The 27,761-nt window shown below is 37.7% G+C and overlaps 2 protein-coding genes across 2 annotated transcripts in view; both read left to right on the forward strand.

The window, feature by feature from the left end:
* GPR180 (G protein-coupled receptor 180) overlaps positions 1–6,289 on the forward strand; it is a 33,970-nt gene extending 27,681 nt beyond the window's left edge. The window contains exon 9 of the mRNA XM_050766555.1: positions 210–6,289. Coding sequence (XP_050622512.1) covers positions 210–368 — 159 coding nt within the window. The 3' untranslated portion in view covers positions 369–6,289. The remainder of the gene's footprint in view (positions 1–209) is intronic.
* CLDN10 (claudin 10) overlaps positions 1–27,761 on the forward strand; it is a 1,179,064-nt gene that overhangs the window by 227,125 nt on the left and 924,178 nt on the right. The window lies entirely within an intron of this gene.

Consider the following 27,761-nt stretch of genomic DNA (forward strand, 5'->3'; position numbering starts at 1 on the left):
TCATCTACAAAATAACTGTTAAAGGGATTTTTTATCCTTAAACAATTAGAGCATTAGTCAGAAATTTTTTTTGATAAAATGTACCTATGGTAAAGATGAAAGATAGAGTATTGTATTTATATAAAAAGCATATATAGATTCATGAGAAATTGAGTATTATTTCTCTGTTTCTCCATGCAGTAAAAGCATTCCTTTCTTTTTCTTTTCAGGTTATTACAATAGGTGTTATCCTTTGCCAGTCTGTTTCCATGGTTATTCTCTACAGACTCTTTCTATCTCACAGTCTATATTGGGAAGTTTCTTCACTTTCTTCAGTAACACTACCACTGACCATATCATCTGGACACAAAAGTCGCCCTCATTTCTGACACTTGATTTTTGTTGAGAGGAAAAGTGAATTGGTTTAAAAGAGTGCAATAAGGATCCAAATACAGTTACTTTTTTTTCATACATTTAGTATGAAAACTTGGAACAGCGAAAGCAGAGCACGTTATTTATATAACTGCATTTAAGCAGTACCAAGACTGAAAAAAAGGTAATAAATGAAATGTTTTGAAATATACTTAAACAACAAACTTTGAAGAAAGTGTTGTTATAAAATGATTGAAGCAATTTCTATATGGAAATAAATGTGAAAAATAACTATATGCTATTTTGGTAAAATATTCACCACTCATAATGCCTCATCTTAATAGCTAACTCAGGTTTAATAGTCTTATAAAAAGTAATCAGTTAAATGATTACTTGCTTATAAATATCTAAACTAGTCCAGTTATGAAATCAGTGTAATACATTGATTTTAAAAACTGCTGCTTTTTATGCTTTAAGGAAATGCATTTCATATTTGAGTTTAAAGGAATTGAAATTACTTCAGGAAATGAATATAAAATATGTTCACAGTTAAATGACTAGGCTTTTGTTTATTTGTGGGTGGAGTTAGTCTCCAATTTTTTTCTGCCATTTTTGGCTCTAGTTCAGGTTTTAGCTTGATTAGCAAAGGTTTTTGACAAACAGTTTATGAAAAAATAAAACTTAAATACATTACACGGGTTGTAAAGACAAAGGATTTTAAAATCTGAGCACTTAGGTGAAGGGACAAGCAGGTTTATGTGGTTAAAAAGAAAGAAGGGAAAAGGTACTACGTGATACGGTACTGAAATTTTGATCCCAATAGAATTCATTTCTCTTACATTGAATCCCCAATCATAATTAAGCCGTATACACAGATTAAATTAACAGAAGCATTTCATATAAATGTTGGTTTCAGTCATCAACTACCCATGAATTCCTGCCCAAGGATACTTAATCAGGATTAAATTTTCTATGAATAATTGAAAAACAAAACACTCACTGGATTTGTTATAATCCGTGTTGGCACTGGATTCTAAGTAGTTGCCATCTTGAATCCTTTGTAATAAAGCCATATTTGTGTGTGTGTGTGATGCCCCAGTATTGAGTATGCTAGCTAAAAAAATATCAAGTGCCTGATTAAAGAATTGCTAAATGGTTGTCGATAATCGCTGTATAAAATGAGTATTCCCATTAATAGTCACTGATTGGAAATTACTCTGTTGCTGTTTGTCAGGCTGTTCAGGCCTTTTCCTTTTTACTTCTGGCTTATTTTAAAAATATTTTTTATCTACTTACTGTGTGTTTAAGCAAGAAACAGTGCACTGATCTGGTAGTTAAATTTTTTAATTAAATAGTTAAAATAATGTAGTGCAACTTAAAAATATCTATGGCTTTGTTTTTTTTTTTCCCTTGTACCTAGTCTCACTGGGAATGACTAGTATTCTGCCTCACTTTCAGGGCAGAATATGTGTTTGTGACCCAAAGTGACAAAGTTACAAAATTCAGCCTGCTCATTAAATCATATCTCTTTTAGTTCTTTGTAGATCATTTAGTAAATTAGAGCTACAGGTTAAGACTAGAAAGTCTGAGTTACGTTTTAGGTATACATGATCGTCTGAGTGGTCATAACCTTTTCTTTTATCATGTCTCCCTAATAACCCCAGCTATTGTCTGTTGTGTTCAGCTGAGATGCAAAAAAGAAATTAAGCAAAAAAGAAAAAGGTGAAGCCTTTTCATAAATTTTGTGAACTTGCCAAAAGGGGAAGGAAAAATCTTTGTGTTATTTCACTCAAAGAACATAAGTAACTGCAATTAACATATATGAAATTTATTACTCTGCTTGCATTTATGAAACCAGTTGTTTAAACTTTAATTCTTAAATTTGTGGTTGGAATTGCTGATAATTTATTTTGTTATTCAAGAGCCATTGTTAAGCGGAGGAAAGTAGTTGTTAATGTATAAAACTGTTCTTGACTAGTAATCTTGACTGGTAATTTATAGTTCATAAGTCATGACACAGTATCCCCTCCTTTTCTGAATGTTTACACAGACATTCATCACTGCAGCTTACAGAAGTTAAGTGTATACTGCAACCTCTAATTAAAGATAAAAATCTTTTCTACTTTCCTTTGTCAGATAATGCTTTTTTATGTGTTTTTATGTTTTTTGAAAGAAGATAAATGGTTCATCCAGAGCTTTATTAAGAAGCATTTCTTTTCTTCCCTTAAAAAATAGATGTTTATTTTTATTGATGTGTGTATAATAAGATGGGTGCCTACGGTGATGCATTTTACCAAGCATTTTACCTTGATTATTACTAATCTCTATTGTAATAACCAGACTCCCATTTAACTGAGTATAAGGGAGAATAAATGATTTCTCAAAGGTCACCAAACTATTTAGTTTTTCCATTTTACCTTCATGATTTAAGGAACACGTATTAGCTGTGTTTTAGTGAGAATGAATTGCTATCCATCATAATTTTCGCTATTGATTTGAATGTTAAAACTAGAATTGTGCTAAAATCAGAACATGAGCTTGAATATCTGTAAGACCTCAGCACACTTCAGTATTTGAACCTGGCTGTTAGCTAGACAGTATTACTAGCAGGAGAGTTAATCTAGGCAGAAGAGCTTGCTTTAGGGTAATTATTTATGATCTCCAGTAAAGTAAGTCACATCTGATGAACATAAGAGATACACAAATCTGAGATCATCTCTAAAATAATGAGACTAGAACCTATCTATCAACATGAACATGGGCTCCTTCAGCATGTTTCTTCTAGGAGACTGCATGTTCTTTGGAATTTGGAAATCTGGAATTATCTGTGAAACATTTTCTTAAATAGCTGCTGTGGTGTCAAATCACTGAAGTTGTTTTTTGTTTGTTTTGAGGATTGATATGATTGTTAGAAGTAGCCAGATCTGAAGAGGTAATACCGTTTTTTATTCCAACGTGTATTTGTGAATTGAGACTAAAATAATGAGATTGGTTTTCCTCTGTGATCTGAAAGTAGTGTGGTAGAAGCACCGTAGTTTGATCTCTTGCAATAGCTCTCTATGTAATATTACGACCTCCACACTTGGACAGCCTTCTGCACAGCTCCAGGGGCATCATATGTGTTGTGCTGTAGGAGTGCCATGAAGCCTTTGTGGGGAGGAAAGAAGTGGTCCTGCCCACTAGGGCCATTCTCCACAATGTAGCCAAAACAATCTCTTAAAAATGGAAATAATCTGGATGATGAGCATACAGAAATTCTTTGTGCTAATCTTATAACTTTTTTGTAAGTTTGAAATTATTTCACAAAGTTTATAAATCATATAAATCAGATCAAACTACTGCTTCCCTGACAAAAACCCTCCATGTGCCTCTCACTGCACTTAGGAAAAGAAGTCCTCCCTCATTACTATGTTCTGCAAGGCCCATAGGATCTGGTTCTCTCTTACTTTGTACCACTCTCACACACATATCCCAGCCTCATTGTCCTTCATCAAAAAAAGATCTAGCTTATATCACAGCCTCAGATACTTGGCACTAGCCATCTTCTCTGCCGGGGACATTCTCTTCCAAATCTTGGCATGGTTGGATGGCTGAATCCTCATCCTTCAGGTTCTCAGCTCAGATGTCTTTTAGAGAACTCACATCATCTGTGGTGGATTTATATGGTACAGTTTAGTCAACCTGGAGATAGGTTCCGCAGAATTCTCTTCCGTGCATAATTTCAGGACAACGTAGGCCATAAGAAATGTTTGATACAAGATATAGAAGGCAGAAGTAAAGTAGCAGCCAGATCTGGATTCTTTTTATAAGTGGAAGGACCAGACAAGGCACAAGACACTGTTGCAGCTTATCCACATTATTGCTTATCTGTTGGCTCATCTTGGCCTGTGGGACAACAGCCAGGCCCACAGGAACACCAGTTCCTGCTGGAACGCCTCCTTCAGCTTCTCTGGCTCCTGGGCCAGGTGTGCGCTTTACTCTGACAAAGGGTGCCAGCTTCCGCTGGACAACTCCATCATTCACACTGGAGGATTAGAGGCAGTGAGAGACCTGTATGGCTTCCCGTCCATCCTCACAAGTTCCACTCAATTCCCACAGGTTCTACTCATCCTAGCAAGTTCCTTGCTTCCCCCATTTCCCTTGTCTTCCCTTTTCAACTGCCAGACACAAAAGAAACTACCTCCTATAATCGCTATAAAAGTCCCTTATTTTGAATATTAAGATATGTGTATGTGTATTAGATCCTAGTGGTTCTTTTCTGATCAGACCCTGATTAACATGCAATCCTATCTAATGCTATTCCCCCATCCTAGTTCTATCATATTATCCCTTTTTTTGTTTATTGTACTTAGCTGGTTTATCTTTGTCATCTCTCAAATTAGAATATAAATTTTAAGTGAGTTTGTCTCTATTGTTCATTGCTGTATGCCTAATACTAGGACACTCCCTGGTGCATACTAGATGCTCAAAAATATTTTTGAGTGAATGAATGAAGGCAATGCTGAAAAGTTCCAAATCTGAACTTACCAGTGTAGTATTAATTATATAATAGAAGCTCCTATAGTGACTTCAATAATGCCTTGCCTATTCTTTGTTCAATTGTATGGAATTTGGTAGTGTGTAAAAATCTTGACTAGTCAAGTAGTTGTTATAAAACATGAATTATGAGAGTATTTCTCAAGTTCTCACAGAGGCAGTTTCTCTTTATTTTATGTAGTCCTGTAATAGGACCATGTGTCTGGTTTCTTGGTCTGCCATAACTAGAAGCACTAATTTAAAAGAGAAGTTTCTAGTCAGCTAGAGGAGGGAATGTTGACAGTAGTCAGAAGCAGCTGGGAAAAGATAGGAAAACTAGAAATGACAGTAACACTCAAATTACAGCAGCCTGGGGTCATTTAGTGTAGGTGAAAGCAAACCCTGTGTTGTGTATCTCAGTAGACTCTTAAGAGATTTGTTGTTCAATATATTCATGACAGTGACTGATCGTAATCAAGAAGATATTAAGTTATAAATTATGTTCAGTAGCCTCAAAGAAGTATGCGAAAACCTTGTAATGTTTTCTTCTTGTTAAACAGGTAATATATACACATTGTACAAAAATCAGAAAGTTGAAAAAGGTGGGAAAAAGAAGTTCTCTCATTCATTTCCCTTCCCTGGATCTAATCTCTGTTACCAGTTATCTTTCTAGAAATGGCCCCATGCACATATAAACATATATGAAACACAATTTATAGCATACCATTCAGACTTTTGTACATTCAGCAATTTATTCTGTAGTCCTACCTACAGTTGTCCCATTTTTTTCACCGATTGCCTAGAACTCCATTATATGGATGTACTTTGATTTTTGCAGAGAATCAGTTCTGTTACTGCACATTGCTGGTTTCCAGCCTTTTGCTAATACAGACAAGGCTGAAATTAAGACTGTAATCAAGTATTTGCCAAGGCTTCCTCCCCTGCTCCCAAAATGCCTCCACTCCAGGTTCCAGGTCTAGATCCTTGGGATTTTCTAGGTGATAGAAGTATCTTTGTTATTCATAGTAAGCTCTCTGATAGTTTTTCTAACAAGATGACTCAGATAGGGGCTGGCCATACCAGAAGACCAACCATCAGATTAGAGGGTTGGAGTTTTGAGTCATATGATATTAGCCCAACATCTGAGGTGGAGAGAGGGGTTAGAGATTGAGTTCAGCTTTGTATAGAGATTGAGTCAATCAATCATGCCTGTAATGAAACCCCGAGAGAAGCTCTGGTCAGTGACACTCAAGTGAACTTTCCTGGTCGGCAATACTCTGGTGTGTTCTAGGAGGGTGACATGTCCCTGAGAACACAGAAACTGTATTTGGGATTCTCCTACTCCTTGCTCTATATATGTCTTCTTTTGGCTGTTCTGATCTGTATCCTTTTGCTATAATAAACTATAATTGTATGCATAGCACTTTGCTGAGTTCTGTGAGTTGTTCTATTTAATTATCTAACCTGAAGGTATTGTGGGAACCCCTGAACTTGCAGCCAGTTGGTCAGAAGTAATGATGGCCCTGGGAATGCCCAAAGCTGCTAGTTTCTGAAGTGAGGGCAGTCATGGAGGACTGGGCCCTTAACCTGTGAAGTTTGGCTTAACTTTAGGCAGTTCATGTCACAAGCCATTGCAAATATCCTGATTATCCATGCAAAACAAAAACACTTAACAGAAAATTATCCCTTAACCAGAGAGTACAACGTAATTTTCTGTTGTTTTTGTTTTCCATGGATTGTACTAGATATCAATCTGATAAATAACTTTTATTCATTATAGTTTTAATTTGCATTTCTCTTATTAATTTATATGTTTTAAAACCATTTTCTTTCCAGTTCTATGATCTGTTAACATATTTTTCCCACTTTTTTATTGGTTTGGTTGTCTTTTTCTTATTGATTTGTTAAAACTCTTTATAACAGAAATTGGTCATTTGTGATATGAGTTTAAACTATGTTTCTCAATTTGTCATTTTTCTTTTTCCTTTTTTAATGGTATCTTTTTCTTGTAGAGTTTTTAATGCAAGTGGAATTATCAGTCTTTTATTTTTTTTCTTCTGTGTTCTACCTGTTTCACAGGTAGAAAAGCCTTAGCTCTTTGAGATTATGTTTAAATGCCTTGTATTTTCATCTAGTGGTTTTATGGATTTATTTTTTATGTTCAAGTTTTTTCATCCACCTGGAATTTATTTTGCTGTTAAAATATGAACTAGAGATCCAACTTAATTTTTTTCAGATAGTTGCTCACTTACTGCGATATCATATATTGTATAATCCATCTTTTATTTACTGATTTGTTGCTAATTGATTTCTGGACTTTTAAGGTTATCTGATGAACTGTTGATCTGGTACCACACTGTTTCAATTATTGTAGTCTTAAAATTGCCGTACTCTCTGGTAGGGATAATTTTCTGTTAAATGTTTTTGTTTTTTATAATTTTCCAATTAGTCTTGCTCATTTTTTATATAAACTTTGAAATCAATTTTTCTGATTTTCAAAAGAAAAACGTCAAATTTAGTATTCTTAGTGGAATGAATTAAATTTCCATAGCAATTTAGGGAAATTTGACTTTCTTAACATGTTGAGTGTTGAACCCACAGGTGGTAGCATGCCATTGACTCCTCAGCCAAGCATATTATCAGTATCAACTGTCTGAAACTAGGTTTTCCCATAGTGATCCAAGAAACTAGTATGAAATGCCTTTTTGATTTTTTAATACTTATAATTAGATACATATATAATATATATTATATATACTTATATATTAAGTAATCAGAAGTATGTGTTTCTCAATCACCTTTTAAAGACTTCTTTATATAGCTCTTGTACATTTCTTGATACTCATGAATATGTTAGTGTTTTTTCTTTCACTATATGTTGCATATGGCTTTTGTTTTATGCATGAAAACTGTTGATTTCTGTATTCTAATTTTGTTCCCAGTCACCTAACTGAATTCTTCTAACAGTTGTAATAAATTTCTGGTTGGTTCTCTTGTGTTTTCTAGGTAAACAACCATATTATCTGCAAACAATCATCATTTTTATTTTTCTATTCCATTTTTTACCTCTAATTGTTGCCCCTTCAACTTAAAAATGAAAACTCCAAAGCAAGCAGAAACAAGGAAATAATAAAGAGCAGGTATCAATGAATTTGATTACAGAAAAGCCATAGAGAAAAATTAACGAAACCAAAAGCTCATTCTTTGAAAAGATTAGTAAAATTTACAAGCCTCTAGCAAGACTGACAAAACAAAAAAGACACAAATTACTAATATCAGGAATAAAAGGAGATACCAGACTGCAGACATTAACAGAACAGTAAGAAAATACTACAAAAAAAATTCTCTACTAGCATAAATATGGCAATTTAGATGAAATAACCAATTCTCTGAAGACTAAATGGCAAGAACTATAAAAGGTCTGAGATTTTACCATACTTACAAGCTAACTAGTTAAAACTGTTACAGCAAGCACCATGAGCTTCATGTTGGTTTACATTGGTTATCATATATCTGAAGTTTATGGAGGCAATACAGGCAGAACTACATGAATATTCCACATTCAGTGGATTTGTGTTGTACCAAAGGGACACTGAACCTAGACAGTTTATCGCCTTTATAACTGGCTCTTTGTCAAGGTGGAAACATTTCCTCATCCTGCTCACTATATACACAACCTTGAGACATGGCCTAGATAAAGAGTAGTTAGAGCCTTTTATTCTTGGTCTACCCATTAGGAACATGCAGGGATGCAAAAGGATGGTGGATTGCCTCTCCCAACGTCACAAACTACCAAAACCCACTCAAGAAATAAATATCCAAAATAGTCCTATAACTATTAAAGAAATTAAATTCTTATTTAAACAACTTTTGAAATAGAAATCTCTAGTCACAGATGGTTTCATGGGTAAATTCCACCAAACATTAAAAGAAATAACACTGATTCTACGCAATCTATTCCAGAAAAATAGAAGAGGTGGGAGCATAAGGTGCAAAGGCAAGTTTGTGAAGAAAGGAATGCATCTGATGCTTTTGCAACAAATGATGTTGAAACTATGGGACATCCATATGCAAAATAAATGAGCCTCAACCTAATTCTCTCACCTTGTATTAGTCTGTTTTAAAGACATACCCGAGACTGGGTAATTTATAACGAAAAAGAGGTTGTGTGTGTTTTGAGATGGATTCTTGCTCTGTCATCCAGGCTGGAGTGCAATGCCGTGAGCTCAGCTCACTGCAACCTCTGCCTCCTGGGTTCAAGTGATTCTCCTGCCTCAGTCTCCCAAGTAGCTGGGACTACAGGCGTGTGCCACCACACCCAACTAATTTTTGTATTTTTAGTAGAGACGGGGTTTCACCATGTTGGCCAGACTGGTCTCGATCTCTTGACCTCGTGATCTGCCCACCTCGGCCTCCCAAAGTGCTGGGATTACAGGCATGAGCCACCGCGCCTGGCCAGTGAAAAAGAGATTTAATGGACCTACAATTCCATGTGGCTGGGGAGGCTTCACGATCATGGCGGAAAGCAAAAGGCATGTCTTACATGGCAGCAGACGAGAGAATGAGAGCCAAGTGAAATGGGATTCCCCTTATAAAACCAGCTCTTGTGAGACCTATTCAATACCAGGAGGACAGTATAAGGGAAACCACCCCCATGATTCAGTTTTCTCCCACTGGTCCCTCCCAGAACATGTGGGAATTATGGGAGCTACAATTCAAGATGAGATTTGGGTGGGGACACAGCCAAACCATATCACACCTCATACAAATATTAACATAAAATGAATCGTAGATCTAAAAGTAAAACATAAAACTATAAAACTTTTAGAACACAGGAGAAAGTCTTTGTGATAAGGTTATGCAAAGAATTCTTAGACACCTTAAACATAATCCACAGAAGATAAAAAATGGCAAATTTGACTTCAAAATGAAAAACTTTTGTTCTGCAAAAGACACTGTCAAGAGAATGAATAGGCAATAGTTTGGGAGAATATTTGTGAATACGATAAAGTTTAATAAAGGATTCCATATAAAGAATGTGTAAAGAACTCTTAAAACTCTACAGTGAGAAGACAACCTAATTAAAAAATGAGCCAAAATCTTGAACAGACATTTCACCAAAGATAATATACAGTTGGCAAATTAACACATGAGAAGATATTCAATATAATTAGTCATTAGGGAAATGCAAATTAAAAGGATGGAGAGATATCACTACACATCTATTAAAATAGCTAAAACAAAAATACTGAAATTACCAAGTCCTGGCAAGGATGTGTAGCAACTGGAACTCTGCTGCATTGCTTGTGGGAATGCAAAATAGGAGAGCCATTCTGAAAAAACAGTTTTGCAGTTTCTTATAAAGTTAAATTATCATATGACCCTGCAATTCCACTCCTTGTTATTAACCCTAGAGAAATGAATGGCTCATACAAAAACCTGTGCATAGTGTTTTAGTAGCTCTATTCATAATTATAAAAAACTGTTAATGACCCAGATGTCCTTAATTGATAAAGTATGATGTATCCCTACAAAGGAATACTGTTAGTAATGAAAGGAAACTATTGATTCACACAACTTGTATGAGAATCAAAGGCCTTATGTTGGATGAAAGAAGCTAGTCTTAAAAAGTTACATGTTATTGTATGATTCAACTTAGATGGCATTCTCACACAGACAAAGCTACAGTAATGGGGAAAAGATCAGTGGTTGCCAGGAGTTACAGGTGAGGGCAGGGTATGAGTACAAAGGGATAACACCAAATTTGACTTCAAAATGATGGAGGTGAGGGAGGGAGGGAGATGATGAAACTGTTCTTTATCTTGACTATGTAGTGGTTCTGTCAGTCTAGATGTGTGTTAAAATTCAAAGAATTGTACATCAAATAAGTCAGTTTTACAGTATCATGTTTTTTAAATAAAAAATGAATGTTGGATGTTTAATGCCTTTTCATCATCCAAGAATACGATGACATAATTATTCTCTTTTGTTCTATTAATATGGTGAACAGTAGTAATAGATTTCCTGATGTAGAACCATCATTCAATACATTTTGGAAAGTTTTATCCCAAATTGATGAGTTTTTTTTAAAAAGGCCGGATGTGCTGGCTCACGCCTATAATCCCAGCACTTTGGGAGGCCGAGGCGGGTGGATCACTTGATATCAGGAGTTCAAAACCAGCCTGGCCAACTTGGTGAAAACTCGTCTCTACTAAAAATACAAAAATTAGCCGGGAATGGTGGCATGTGGCTGTAATCTGTAATTCCAGCTACTTGGGAGGCTGAGGCAGGAAAATCACTCGAACCCAGGAGGCAGAGGTTGCAGTGAGCTGAGATCATCCGCCTGGGCGACAGAGCAAGACTCTGTTTAAAAAAAAAAAATCTGGGTACTTAATAGGGTATAAACTCTAGCAGTATGAAGAATGAGAACATTCAGATTCACTCTCAAGTCATATCTGTTTGCTCTGAAAAGTCTATTTAAAATCAGCTGTATTTTGTTGTTGTTGTTTGTTTGTTTTTGAGACAAGAGTCTTGCTCTGTTGCCCAGGCTGGAGTGCAGTGGTACAATCTCAGCTCACTGCAACCTCCGCCTCCTGGGTTCAAGCAATTCTCCTGCTTCAGCCTCCTGAGTAGCTGGGATTATAGGCTCCCACCACCATGCCCTGCTAATTTTTGTATTTTAGTAGAGACGGGGTTTCACCATGTTGGCCAGGCTGGTCTCAAACTCCCGACCTCAAGTAATTCACCCGCCTCAGCCTCCCAAAGTGCTGGGATTACAGGCGTAAGCCACCACTCCTGACCGGTTGTACTGTTTCCATTTTTGCTTTATACATCACTTATATTTCAGGTTTATTGCCACTAGGTGCTTTAGAATATGGCTGATTAGGTATAAATGATGTTGAAACCTTCCACGATTACAAGGTATTATGATATACTGGAAAAGAGCGTGGCCTTTGTGGCAAGACAGACCTGAATTCAAATCCTGGCTCTGCCATTTTTCAACAATTTTCTCATTTGTAATCTGGTTCAGAGCGAACAGTGATTCTTTTAGTACAGAAATATGTCCTACAAGATAGAGTGAGAAGTGGCCAAATCTGAGAGATGAGTTATAATATTAGGAGCTCATGGGATTGTTGTAAAGATTATGTATGGTGCTTGTTCCCACTCAGTGCAATGCTCATTGTTTATAGACCTGAAGGTTGTGTGTAAAATTTGCAGTGAGCCTGATGTTCTTCTTAATCTGTCTGTTCGTGGAGATAATATTTAAATGTCCATGAGATGAAATGTTTGTTTTAAACAATCATACATATGTGGTTAGAACAGAAAGTAGGTGTGTTTGGGATATGTTCAAGATTCTATCTAATTCACACATGACTGCATTCCAACTTACTCCCACACAAAATAAACTTTTAAATCTCTTGCCTACCCTGTGAGCCTTATAGATCTTTCAGAAGATTAGTTTTTAAGACTTACTCAGAAGTCAAAGTTTGTAAAGGCTTTTTTTTTTTTTTTTTTTTTTTTTTTTTTTTTTTGTGGCCGGGGGCCTCGGTAAGTAAGAGACGGATTGTTTCAGTGCAAAGTGGTTTCTTTCTGGATATACCACAAATTGCTCTAACTTATGTTCCTCATCAAATTAGTAGACTATGTTTTATTTCATTTTGTAAAGACAGCAGCTTTTGTGGAAATAAATAATACCTGATAGTTGTTAAATTTTAATATTTCAAAACCAACAATCCTTTTAAATCCCTGTGAATTATATCTTTGATTGTTCTTCAAAGAATGTAGAGTGGTTCATAGAGTTAACCTGAGAATTCAAGATGGAAAACATTCCTGGCAGAGGAAGATTGGGTTTTAAACACATAGCAAAAATTGCAGATTATGGCTTCTATCTAGATTTTAAGGTCATAGGTCTTTCACCTTTTAAAATATGAATTCCCTTCCAGAGAGCAACATTTCCCTGTCTGTTCTTCAACTTCCAGGAACCCCTCTCTCAGATCTGGCCACTCCTTACTCTATACAGTGAGAACTCTTCAGTGTGCTAAAAGAATCACGGAGGCCGGGCGCGGTGGCTCACGCCTGTAATCCTAGCACTTTGGGAGGCAGAGGCGGGCGGATCACAAGGTCAGGAGATCGAGACCATCCTGGCTAACACGGTGAAACCCTGTCTCTACTACTAAAAATAGAAAAAATTGGCCGGGCACGGTGACTCAAGCCTGTAATCCCAGCACTTTGGGAGGCCGAGACGGGCGGATCACGAGGTCAGGAGATCGAGACCATCCTGGCTAATACGGTGAAACCCCGTCTCTACTAAAACAATACAAAAAACTAGCCGGGCGAGGTGGCGGGCGCCTGTAGTCCCAGCTACTTGGGAGGCTGAGGCAGGAGAATGGCGTAAACCCGGGAGGCGGAGCTTGCAGTGAGCTGAGATCCGGCCACTGCACTCCAGCCTGGGCGACAAAGCGAGACTCCGTCTCAAAAAAAAAAAAAAAAAAAAAAAAAAAATAGAAAAAATTAGCGGGGCGTGGTGGTGGGCACCTGTAGTCCCAGCTACTCGGGAGGCTGAGGCAGGAGAATGGTGTGAACCCGGGAGGCGGAGCTTGCAGTGAGCTGAGATTGTGCCACTGCACTCCAGCCTGGGCGACTGAGCGAGACTCTGTCTCAAAAAAAAAAAAAAAAAAAAAAGGAATCACCATTTGCTCCAAACCAGATGTTTCCCTCCAGGGCTCTGCTTTAAGTCGGTAAGGCAATATTTCCTGCCTTTGTCTCCTCCGTATTTTTCATACTTCTTCTCTTTATCATAATGTTGTTTTGATTTTTCTGATTCTTGATGATACACCACTGTCAGCTCAAGCTTATGCTGAATTTCAACAGCTGTGACATGTCTAAACTGCATTATCTTGAAAGCGTTGGCTCTAGTGAAAACTAGAAAGGAGCCAAATTAATAAAACAAAACATTTCAAAGGGTTCCTATGGATGCATCCTGAAACTAGGAAGTACACACTGAGTTGAGTTGACTCACTCAGCCTGTAATAGCCTCTTCTACACTGCTGCATCATTTGTGTACACACTGTATAATACATGCTTGAGGAGAATTGGATCATCTGATGCTTGCAATCACATCACTAAAGGTGCACCTTTTTGCCTATGAAATCCATTCTTAAATGGGTTATTGTGTTTGAAGTGATGTATTACAATCTTTAGAGATAAAATATAAATACCATACTAGGGGTGTGGGAAACCGAGGTACAAAATGATATGTTTTATGTAGAGGAGTAATCAGAAAATAATGAGTATGCACTCTAATAAGGGTAAAGTCACTAGAGCAGATTGAAAAGACTTCCTTTTATTGCAAGTTGAACCTGTGCAGAGCTGGACTCAGGCAGTAATAACATGATGCTACGTTCCTTTGCATCTGGTTTTATGAGATCTTTATGTGTCCAGTGTGACTTTCCTCTTTATATATTCATGTTTTAGTTTTAATATATCTGCTTTGAGTTTGATTTTTTTTTTTTTTTTAAGGAGATTCTGGGCAGGAATGTAAACACTGCTGTACAACCCCTGGGTTATAAGTGGTAGGGGCAGAGAGAGTGGCCGTGGAAGAGTCAGAAAGGGAGGAATCGATTCTGAAGTGAAGATTATTTTTTATTTGAAAAGGAAATGCTTTTTATCTCCGTATATATAATGACTTTTTTCTGGGTTATTTGCCTGTGGTTGGCCTTTTCTCTTAGCTCTTCATCTTTTTCTTTACACTTTCTAAGAACTGTGCCTACAATGCATATTGAAAATATCTTTCCTGCTTTGTGATTTGCTTTTCAGTTTTTTTATGTAATTGTTTTGGCATACAGAAATTTAAAGCTTTCATGTAATCAAGTATGTGAATAGTTTCCTCTGGGATTCCTGTGTTTGGTTTTCTTCAGTACCCGAGATTCCGTCTTCACTGGCATCTGTATACGCTAATGCCATGGCTTCAATTGTTACAATCAATCTTTAATCTACTTGGAATTTATTTTTATATAAAACAATAGTTCTCATCCAGGCTATGCATTAGAATCATATGAGAACAAAAATATTCTTACCTAGATTCCATCCCAGACTAATTCATCAAGAATCTCTGAGGGTGGGTGTGGTCACTGTATTATTTCTGAATTTCTGCAGGTGACTTGAGATGTACAACCAGACTCAAGAACCAGTGTAAAGGGTCAGGTAGGGATCCAACATTTTCTTTTTCCAAATTGTTCCAATCCATCCTGCAAAGACGTTTTTAAAGAATACTGATGTACAAATTGTCGTGATAAAGTAAATGTTGTTAAAAAAATGAAAACTTCATATATGCCAATATTCTCCATTTCCAACTTTGCACTTTATATACTATTATATAAGAACTGAAAAAATACAACCAAATCTTCATGATTATCTCAGGGTGGTAGAATTTAGATTTTCTTATTTATCCTTTTCTTCATTTTCCAAATACTCCACAAAGATCATATTTTACTCTTTGTAATGAGAAAAATTATAAAAGAACTTTAATATTTAAAAATCAAAGATTAATATCTAGTTATTTATTTATTTAGAAATGGAGTTTTGCTCTTGTTGCCCAGGCTGGAGTGCAATGGTGATATCTCAGCTCACTGCAACCTCCGCCTCCCAGGTTCAAGTGACTCTCCTGCCTCAGCCTCCCAAGTAGCTGGTATTACATGCGTGCACCACTACACCTGGCTAATTTTGTATTTTTAATAGAGACAGGGTTTCACCATGTTGGTCAGGCTGGCCCCGAACTCCTGACCTCAGGTGATCTACCTGCTTCAGCCTCCCAAAGTACTGGGATTACAGGTGTGAGCCACCGTGCCTGGCCTACTTTTATTTTTTCTTTTCTAGTGATTTTTTAAAAAATGTACATGGAAGAGTACTTTGACAGCCCTAGCATCTTCCCTAAGTGCTAGAGTGCAGCAAGGGGATGTGAAACATCTTATCCTAAACATTTGACTATTTTGATCAGAGCAGAGTGGCAATTCTTAAAATCTTAGATCTGGGCCGGGCGCAGTGGCTCATGCCTGTAATCCCATCACTTTGGGTGGCCGAAGCGGGCAGATTACAAGGTCAGGAGTTCAAGACCAGCCTGGCCAATATGGTGGAACCCTGTCTCTACTAAAAATACAAAAATTAGCCAGGCGTGGTGGCGTGCGCCTGTAGTCCCAGCTACTCCAGAGGGTGAGGCAGAAGAATCACTTGAACCCAGGCGGCGGAGGTTGCAGTGAGCTGAGATCGTACCACTGCAGTCCAGCCTGGATGGCAGAGTGAGACTCTGTCTTTAAAAAAAAAAGAAAAAAAATCTTAGATCTGAAAATGAGTCTTAGAGATTCTATTAAAATAATCCCCTTATTTTACTGACCAGGAATCTAAAGCCTCCAGGGATAAACATTTGCTGAAGAACATGTGGTCACACAGAAGTAGAACCAAGACCAGAACAGGCAAAACTGATCTATGGTGATAGAAATAAGAACAGTAAGAGCTGATTAGAAGGGGACACAAGAGAACTTTGTGGGGTGCTAGAAATATTCTTATTTTGATTGGATATTGGTTACATGGATGTATACACTTAGCAAAAATCACCAAAATGTACACTTAAGATCCATGCATTTTACTCTATGTAAATTTTACCTAAAAATATTTTTTTAAAGATGCCATTGTAATCACAGCTATGAAGGGAGCTAACAAAGTTGTTCCACATAAGATGGGTGCTTAACTAACTAGGCACAAGGCATAGAAGCAAAATTCACATTGGACTTAAAATCCAATGACTAAGTTATAGAGTAGATTTTACTCTGTAAGACCTGAATATGTTAAATGGAAGTGTTACATGGAAGAACTGGAAAATTATTATTTTGTTTTATTTAGTCTAGCTAGGCTAAACTCAGTGGAATGTTAGATTAAATTGGATTTTAATATTTTGAGAGGACTATTGAAGAGAGTAGAAGACAATTAGCTAAAACAATGTGAAGTAGATCCTATGAGGAAATGTAAAATGACAGATAGTTACAAGGGTTAAAGAAAAGGCTGAGGGGACTTCTTAAAAACAAAAATGTGGATGAGGCTGGGCTAGGTGGCTCATACCTGTAATCCCAGCACTTTGGATGGCTGGGGTGGGAGGATTGCTTGAGCCCAGGAGTTCGAGACCAGACTGGCAACATAGAGAGACTCCATCTCTACAAATACACACACACACACACACACACACACACTAGTACACTAGTATAGTCTATACTAGTATACACTAGTGATATACTGTATCACTAGTCTATAGCTTAGTCATTGGATTTTAAGTCCAAGGTGAATTTTGCTTCTATGCCTTGTGCCTAGTTAGTTAAGCCCCCATCTTATGTGGAACAACTTCATTTGTCAGCCCCCTTCATAGCTGTGATTACAATGCCATCTTTAAAAAGTATTTTTGGGTAAAATTTACATAGAGTAAAATGCATGGTTCGTAAGTATACATTTTGGTGAATTTTGATAGATATATACATCCATGTAAGCAACATCATATATATATATCTGAGCATGGTGGTAAGCGCCTGCGTTCCAGCTACTCAGGAGGCTGAGGTGGGAGGATCACTTGAGCCCAGGAGTTAGAGCTGCTGTGAGCTATGATATCACCCCACTGCACTCCAGCCTGAGCAACAGAGCAAGACTTTGATTCTTTTTTTTTTTAAGTAAATGAAGGGGAAGTGTACGATGTGGAGGACATAGCTCTTTTATATTTCACAGATAACAGAATTATATGCAATAATTCAAAACTATGGTAAAAGCAATTTAGGTTAGACTTTTAGAAAGAACTTAGTGATTGGGCACGCTCCCCGCTGCCAAAAGTCAGTTGCCATAGTCCAATGCTGGTGGTGCTGCCTGGAAGCAAAGGAAAGGACAACTGGCCACTGAGAGCCTCTCTCAGCCCTGAGTTGGGGACCACAGGACATCTGAGAGTATTAGTTAATGGAATCCATGAAAGGAAAACTCTAAGTCAATACACATCCTCATCCATTTTGGCTCTCATCAGCTATGGAAGGAAGGAAGCTGTTTGTTAATTTTTAAGAAAACGATTAATAAGAATCCCCTGGCTTTTGATCTTCAGGGCTCAACTTAGGTACGAGCTCCTCTGGGAAGCCTCTCTGGCTCCCCTGGCTCCCAGGTGGGTTAGATACCCTTCCCTTATGCTCCTGTGGTTCTCGCCTTGCCATACTGCACTTCAATTTTCCATCTTCTTCCTCTTCTCTACACTTTGAACTCCTTGAGGGCAAGAACTGTATCACTAGTCTATTCTCAAAACTTAGCAGGAAGCCTAACACATAATAGGTACTCAATAGATATTCGTTGAAAGATGACCACTAGCCTAAATAAGTTTGCTAATGGGAAAAATGACTTCCTAATGACTACCTGCAGCACTTCCAGAGGCTGAGGTGGGAGGATTGCTTAAGCCCAGGAGTTTTTGAGCCCAGCCTGAGCAACATAGTGAGATCCCGTCTCACCAAAAAATATGAAAATTAGCTGGGCGAATATGAAGTATACAAAAATTTAAAAAAATTTAGTCCCAGCTGTTTGGGAGACTGAGGCGGAAGGATCACCTGAGCCCAGGAGGTCGAGGCTGCAATGAGCCATGATCATACCATTGCACTCCACTCTGGGTGACAGAGACCCTGCCTCAAAAGAAAAAAGAAGTATTTTTTCGTTTTAATTGAAAATTCCTGTTTTCTCATACTCCATTGTAAAACTAAATACACGGGAAAATTAGAGGAATTTAATAGGGGAAGATTAGAAAGTATAATCAAGCAAAGAATATTATAAGCAAAAAACAGAAAAACCTATCCCTACTAGCTAGACACCACTGTTAATAAATTTGTGTATATTCTTGCAGATTTTTCCCCTTACGGTTAAGTCTAATATAAATATCATGCACATATTAAATGGATAATTGTATAATATTATTTCATCATGTTCAGAATATATCAATTTTTATCACCAGTTAAAATGCCTGAACACTATTGCACTGTGTGAACATAACTTATTTAATGAATCCCTAGATGTGAATTTTCCATTTTTATAAACAATGCTAAATCATTTCTTAAAGATTTATAAAGGCAAGTAGTCTCTTTCATCAAAGGGGAAGGTACCATAACAGAAATGCATCTTCACTAAAAGTTCCGCTAGACTGGAGTGGACCTGTTTTATCGGGCACTCCATCTGTCACGTGGGAGGCACTAGGTGAGTTTTATAGGGCAGCAAAGGCGAGAAAGGGCAGGATTCCATGATAGTGCCTTCCCCCTCTATAGTGAAATTCACTTCTTATTCAAATCTGGGTTTCTATTTCATGCCCAAATTAACTTTTTTACTTTGCAGTTAATTTATTCGTAGCACAAATGTAATAATATTTCTGCTGTTAATTTTAGTTTGTTTTAATTTCATTCCTACTTGTAGTGTTTTCATGGTTTATCTTTATCAGCAATATTAGTTTATGATCTCAGTTCATTGTACCTTTTAAACTTTACATAGCACATTGTACAATGCCGAGCATTTTTGGAAGTTTCATAAACAGCATGTGATGATGTTATTGAGTTCCTACTATATCTTCTTTCTTTCGTGAAGTTTTACTCACTGCCTGCTATGTCCCAAGGGGTGTGTTAGAGTAGAGGTGAAGATACAAAGGAATGAGAACGGGGATGGAGGCTCTGTCCTCAGGAAGCTCTTACAGGTAACAGATAGGCATGGAATCAGATACAGGCATTACAGTGAGGAAGTACCAGAGGAGTTCTGCACGCAGTTTAATGGAAAGACTGGAGAAAGCTACTGCAGGGTTTTGATGGTGGACAGGGAGGGCTTCATGGTGATGAAAGGCAAGGTGAAGATATTGGAATCTTGAAGAATGAGCCAGGAAGTTTACCAGAAGGCCCAAGGAAGGAAGGGCATTCCAAGCAAACTAAATGACCCATGCAAAGCAGAGGTTTGAATGAGCTTATTTGGGGAGATACATGTTGTTTGGTAAGTCCAGAGGGCAAGGTACGAGTTGGAGAGTACCAGAAGAGGCTAGCAAGGTGGCCAATCAAAAAGCCTTTTGAATAACAGACTAAGGAATACAAATTTTATTCATGTATTTATGTATTTATTTTTGAGATAGGGTTTCGCTCTGTCACCCAGGCTGGAGTGCAGTGCTGCAATCTTGGCTCACTGAAGCCTCTGCCTCCTGGGTTCAAGTGATTCTTGTGCTTCAGCCTCTGGAGTAGCTGGGACTTTAGGTGCCTGCCACCATACCTGGCTAATTTTTGTGTTTTTGGTAAAGACAGGGTTTCACCATGTTGGCCAGGCTGGTCTTGAACTCCTGGGCTCAAGCCATCTGCCTGCCTCGGCCTCCAAAAGTGCTGAGATTACAGGCATAAGCCACCCTGCCTGGCCTATTTTTTATTTCTTATTTACTTATTTATTTTTGAAGCAGGATCTCGCTCTGTTACTCAGGTACAAGTGCTGTGGCACAATCACAACTCACTACAGCTTCAACCTCCCGGGCTCATACGAGCTTCCCACCTCATTTAAAAATTTTTTTTGTGGAGATGAGGTCTCACTATGTTGCCTAGGCTGCTCTCGAACTCCTGGGCTCAGGTGAGCTGCGTCCTCTGCCCTGGGTCTTACAAAGCTTCAACAAAGATGTCAGAGTGGCTGTGTTCTTTTCTGCAGTCCATAATGTTCTTCCAAGCCTGTGTGGTTGATAGCAGAATTCAGTCCCTGTTCTCTTACTGGCTGTCAGCCACAGCCACTCTTAGTATCTAGAGGCTGCTCCCAGTTCCTTACCATGTGGCCCTCTCACAGGTCCTCTCTCAGCATAGCAGTTCACTTCTTCAGGGGCGGCAGGAGGATCTCTCTGACTTGTAGAGTTTAATTTATTTCTAGGCCCTCTTTAAAGGGCTCACCTGATTAGATCAGGCCCACCCAGGCTTAGCTCTCTTTTGATTAACTCAAGGCCAGCCGGGGAGGGACTTGGCTTGAATGACATCTGCACGATCCCTTCACTTTTGCCACGTGGGGTATCACTGGAGGGCTCTTTCATCACATCCATGGTCCTGCTTATACTCAAAATTGTGGGTCCCTGGGCGGTTCTTAGAATTCTGCCTACCACAGAGTGTGTCATGAATTAAAACAGAAAATACATGAAGAAGGGCAATTTCATTGGGGTTAAATATTAAGTTTTGTCTTCAAATGAGTATTGTTTGAACTATCTGTGTCATGTGGTACAGAATACTGTATTTGGTGACTTTCTACATAGTACCTACGGGCTCTGGCACACATTTTGTGTCAGCTCAAATCCTGCAAAATCATCTTCCTGATCACCTTAGTCACCCAATGGAACAAAAGTAGTAATTGCATGGATGACAAGAGCATCTTAAAACGTCTTTGCATCATTACAATCTTAATGTAAACATTTCATCTTATATGTTTTTACTTGACATAGTTTCGTGTCTATGACACACATATACACACACATCTTGAAATAATATAAAATTATTTCACATTATATATTTGCCTATAAGTAGTATGAGATATTCTTGTGAAAGGTATATATACAAAATGCTTCTTTTACGTATTTTACCAACAGTATACATTTATTCCCCAATACTAATGGATTCTCTGGCTTCAGGACAGAAACTAAAACACATTCTTTCTTATGCTTTGAATTTGAAGAAAAGGTGTCTTTATAATGATATATTATTATGTACTTCTACAGAGTGTAATCTTATGCAGTAAAATATAGTTTATGTGATGCCTGATACTACACAGTTGATGCTGGTGAATATTGCCATATTTACATTTACAGCACGTGGGTTGGCATTTTATAGGAAAAGCCTGTGTTCAAGCTACACAATTGCCCTACAAAGGTTAAAACAGTTGCCAAATGAGAGGCGGCACTGCCTGAAAGCCTTTGAGACACTCTTTAACTACAAAAACAACATCAAACAAGATGGTGGATGGCTTCATTAGCAGCCTGTTTGAATAGCATTTTCTCACTTTGAGATAAAAATGTTCTGAAGAGTTTGTTTAGGTCTACTAATGAATATTTCATCCCAGATGGAGAAAGCACACAGGGGAATATTGCACAAACAACCAGTCCATGAACTTGCTCACCCTTTGTGTTCAAGTGGTGTGTGTATCTGAAGAGGATGGGGCTGCATATTTGATGGCACCGACTCTTTTCAAACATGGTTTTGCTGTTGTCATTTAGCTTTGCTTGCCTTGTGGAACCACTGAATTCTCACATTCTAGGAGCATAGGACATTGTTGAGAAATTAAATCAGTATGTATTGAGCAAACATCTAATTTTAGGATTTTTAAAACTCTCTCTCCTAAAGACCTCTATTAGGCTGAAACTTTACATGGAATACAAAATTAAAAGGTTTACAAATAAGTATGTTTTGCTGTGTGGTATAATGATTTAAATTTATGAGTTAAAAAAAAAAAATCTTTGAAGTGTATCAGCCCTTACATGTTCACAAGATCTAGAGGATCAGGGCCCTCATTTGCATTTTTGTATTTTCTTTAGCTCAAAATAGATTTGATTAAAAAACAAAATTTGGCACAAGATTAATCCATAATAGGATTTTATTGGTTCTGTTATTTTTTTAAAAACAATGTTATGCTTTGAGGTGCGATTAGCTCATAAGTACAGCAGCTACTTTTCAGATATGTCTCATTTCATTTTCTTTAGTATTCACCCGTTGGCTTCCACATTTGTGGAATGGTGTTGGAAGTGTACACTTTAGCTCACTTTCCTTTCATCTACCCAGAAACACAAAATTTAGCACCAGTTTCTTTAGCCAGATTGTGACAAATGAGTCCTCATAGTTACTAGGTATGATGTGTAATATATTTGAAAAGCTAACAGGTTTGCCAACAAGTACACCCAGTAGATATTAGAGTTGTAAGAAATTTAAAGTTAATGGCTGAAATGCTAGAATTGAGTTGCCCACCTTGCCTCAGGAATATATAGTACAAGGGCCAGATTTTGCTCTATTAGACAGCTATGTAAGTAAAGATTATAGAAATCAGAACATTTACTGTAGGATGTTTAACAATGTCCTACTTGGAACATTGTTCTTTTTCTTACAATCTATTTTGCTTGGAAAAGTTGAGATCAGAATGACTGTTAGCTTACTTTTCCATAAATGACCTATTGAATTTTTCCCTTGATATGACTTTTGATTTTGAAATGTTCCCTTTGTTTCTTGTAGCATTTTGGCTACTTTTTATTTTATTTTATTTATTTATTTTTTTTTTTGAGACAGGGTCTCACTCTGTTGCCCAGGCTGGAGTGCAGTGGCACAATCTCGGCTCACTGCAACCTCCGCCTCCCGGGTTCAAGCGATTCTTCTGCCTCAGCCTTCTGAGTAGCTGGGATTACAGGCATGTGCCACCATGCCCGGCTAATTTTTGTATTTTTAGTAGAGATAGGGTTTCACTATGTTGGCCAGGCTGGTCTCGAACTTCTGACCTCAAGTGATCCACCTGTCTCGGCCTCCCAAAGTGCTGGGATTACAGGCATGAGCCACCACGCCCGGCCATGGCCACATTTTTTTTTTTAACCTACAGCACCTGGTATTCTCAGGCGATCTCCCATCCAAGTACTAATCAAGCCTGCTAACCTTCCCAGATCAGACAATGTTGTCTGATCTTGGATGCATTCAGGGTGGCATGGTATGGTATGGCCACAATTTAATATTTCTTGAGCGCAAGCTGAGAATTAAACAAGGTCAAGACTGGAAAGTAAACTCGGTCCTTGGATTTATGATCCAAATTAAGCATGTACTTCAAAGACAAGTTGTTAAAACCTGTAGTAAATATATAGAACTCATTATCTGAAGAAGCTGTGTCAGCCATGTTTATGTATTGGTTATACCTGTGAGTAATATACATGCTTAGCCTTCTACATACTCATCCCTTATGTTTTTTTTATATGTGTGTGCATATATATATGTATGCATATGTTTATGCACATACACACATGTAGATGTGTATATACATATGTACACAAATAAGATAAAGGATAAGTATGTAGAGATCTAGGCAAGTGTATAGTTCACATACTTTAAAGTCACAACAGTTTGTCTTGGTGGAAAGAACACGCATGGACACTGGCCTTTTATAGTCAAGGGTCTCTCCAGTTCTATCAAGTAATGGTGTGACTTTGGACGAGTTGTTCTATTTGTATATTTTTTATGAAGAGAGAAGTGAGAAGAGCCTACTTGGGAAGCACCCTTCAAGCATTTAATCCTAGATTGGCATTTAATCCTAACTCCCCACTAACCTGCTAGTTAGGGTTGATAATATCTTTGTCTTACCGGAAACAACTGAATGTTTGGGCCTATCTTTTCACATGATGATGCCATTGTAAGCCATCACTAAGCCAAGACACTTTTTAAAATGCAAGACTAGATAACTTTTCTGATTTAGTATCACATGTTTTACCTGAACAAAACATGAGGTGTTTAAACAAAGCAAGCTGGATGACTATTTGACTATTCAAAAGTCAAAAATCATTTTTTGGACTTTCAGACCCCAAACTGGAAAATACTAACTTAACCAACATTACATATTACTAACACTACTAGAAAAGACATGAAATGTTTTGAACTAGTTAGATATAAAATATTATAATTTAAAATTTTCTTTAGGAAAATAATCCTATATTTATGATACTTTTCTTTGAGTTTAATTAGAACTGTGAGAAAAAATGAAACATTGACAATTAAATTTATTAGTAAAAATGATCAACTAATAAAGCAAGTTTTTAAACTAAATATTAAATGTTTTGAGAACCACCATTCTTTTTTCTTTTTTTTCTTTCTTTTTTTTTTTTTTTTTTTTTTTTGCGACAGAGTCTCTCTCTGTCGCCCAGGCTGGAGTGCAGTGGCACGATCTCGGCTCACTGCAAGCTCCGCCTTCCGGGTTCACGCCATTCTCCTGCCTCAGCCTCCCGAGTAGCCGGGACTACAGGCGCCCGCCACCGCGCCCGGCTAATTTTTGTATTTTTAGTAAAGACGGGGTTTCACCGTGTTAGCCAGGGTGGTCTCGATCTCCCGACCTCGTGATCCGCCAGGCGTGAGCCACCGCGCCCGGCGAGAACCACCATTCTTAACAAGGAAAAGTAAACTTACCAGTAAAAGACAGCCAAGACTGAGTAAAATCCTGTAGCTCTGAATTTAAAATAGAAGTATTGCTATGAACTCTACATGTAGTGTATTTTTGATATGTCTACTTTCCTAGTGCCGTCCACTGCAAAAACCAAGAAACAATGGTGAGCCTAGTAACAGTGAGCACCTCTAGCACCCAAGATGCCAACTGTGTGTATCACAGGTTTGGGGCAGGAGATTTATAAGATGATGCCAGGAAATCTTGTCAAACCAGAAAGAAAGGACATAATCAAAGATTACTGGGATCTTGTCTAATGGACTTAGGGGTCAGTTTGAAAAGGCTCCCAATAACGAAAGATGTGAGAGCTTCAGCATCAGTAAAAATAGTAACTGCTTCCACTGGATAAACAATAATACAGAAAAAGAAGGAATGAAGGACAAGAATTGTAGCTGCAATGAATTGAAATGCATCAAACATGATTAAATACATTAGTTCATAATAATACCAAAAAATGAGCATCACTGAAGGAAACCAAATCATAATTTTGAAGATTGATAAAGTGAAAAAAAATCAAACGTTTACCATGTCTTCCCTGTATAAACTGTACTAGTTAATGAGCAGACCTTACTCTTTATACAAGTATTTCTGCTAATAAATAAAGAAGGGATGGGACAAGAAACTATTCCTGTTTTGCAACTCCAGATAATGAATGGATCTATGCATTGGGCATCAATGCCTGCTAACATCACAAAAATAACCAAAGATCACGTGCTTTTCGATACAAGGATACAACCACCCAACAAAGTGGACTTGTCAAAGAATACCGCCTGCACGTGATCAAGTCTCCAGATCCAATGTTCAATTTCCTAGAAAAACAGAAGACAAAGGAACAGGATAGACTTATCACAAGATGCGATCAACAAAATGCAGAAGAAGAGAAACTCTACGGGACAAAACAACGTAGATTGTTCAATTTAAAAAAATTGCAAAGAAAAAAGAAATGGAAGATGACTACAGAAAAACAAAATAAAACAATAAAGACTCAACATACGTATCAACTAGACCAAAAAAAAGAAAAAGAAAAATGTCCCTTATTTGAATCTTGCTTTTAAAAAACTACCAAAACACCTGGATGCGGTGGCTCACACCTGTAATCCCAGCACTTTCACCTCACTTGAGGTCAGGAGTTTGAGACCAGCCCGGCCAACATGGCGAAATCCTGTCTCTGCTAAAAATACAAAAATTAGCCAGACGTGGTGGGGCATGCCTGTAGTCCCAGCTACTCCAGAGGCTGAGGCAGGAGACTCGCTTGAACCCGGGAGGCGGAGGTAGCAGTGAGCCAAGACAGTGCTACTGCACTCCAGCCTGGGCGACAGAGTGAGACCCTATCTCAAAAACAAAAACAATAACAAAAAACAAAAAACCCTACCAAAACAACTTTTTGACATAAAAGAGATAATTGGAAATTTGAATTCTAGGTATTTTCTGATGTTAAGGAATTTTGGCTTTGTTTGTTTGTTTGTTTTTAGACAGACTTTTACTCTGTCGCCCAGGCTGAAGTGTAGCAGTTCGATCTTGGCTCACCGAAACCTCCACCTCCCAGATTCAAGTGATTCTCCTGCTTCGGCCTCCTGAGTAGCTGGGACTACAGGCGAGTGCCATCACACCTGGCCAACTTTTGTATTTTTAGTAGAGAACGGGTTTTACCATGTTGGCCAGGCTGATCTCGAACTCCCAACCTCAGGTGATCTGCTCTCCTCAGCTGAGAAAGTGCTGGGATTACAGGCGTGAGCAAAGTGTAAGAATGATATTGTGGGTTTCTTAAGAGTGTCACTTTTGGAGCTACATACTGAAATATGTATGGATGAATGTCATTATGAAATGATGATGCATGGATATTTGCTTCAACTTAATACACAGGGTAGGGATAGTCGATGGAGGTGTAGATGGGGAAGAACTACCAAGGGTTAATATCTGCTAGAGCTAGTTGATAAATACATGGGACTTTGCTGTTCTACTCTGTCTACTATTATAGATAAAAATTCTCTGCAATCATTTTTTAAAAAATATATTAAATGGCTAACAGAAACTGAGAGGATTTTTTCCTTTCAAAGAAAATAATCCATAAACAGATTTTTCAGGAAGCACAAATATAAGAGTTTATGGATTTTTTTCTTTTTTCTTTTTACTTTTTTTGACTCCGGAAGCTATGACTGAAGGCACTTAAAACCTTTTATTGTGTAATACTTTATATAGAGACAATAATACCCCTACACAACATATTGTTTCATTTTTCATGGTTTTTAGCTTTGTGAAAATGGTGTTATACTGGATGTGACTTCTTCAGTCAGGTTTTCAAGATACATTTTGTTGTTGTGTGTCTCTGTAGTTCTTTCATTTTTCACCACTGTATAGTATTTTATTGTGTGAATATACTACAAGTTGAGCATCCCTAATCCAAAAACCCCAAATCCCAAATGCTCCAAAATCCAAAACTTTTTGTGTGCCAATGTGACACCGCAAGTAAAAAATTCCACACTGGGCCTCATGTGACAGGTTGCAGTCAAAACAAAGGCCACACATAGAATTTATTCAGTGTCCCCAAGGGAAAAAGACCCTCCCACCCTCTTTCAGCTGTGATGTACCTTTTTAACGCACACTGAAATTCCCCCATGCAAACACACCCACAAAGGGTAATAAAATGGTATATGTGCAGAATGGATGCTCCACTGGCA

Source organism: Macaca thibetana, chromosome 17, assembly GCF_024542745.1.
Source record: "Macaca thibetana thibetana isolate TM-01 chromosome 17, ASM2454274v1, whole genome shotgun sequence".
Lineage (NCBI taxonomy): Eukaryota > Metazoa > Chordata > Mammalia > Primates > Cercopithecidae > Macaca > Macaca thibetana.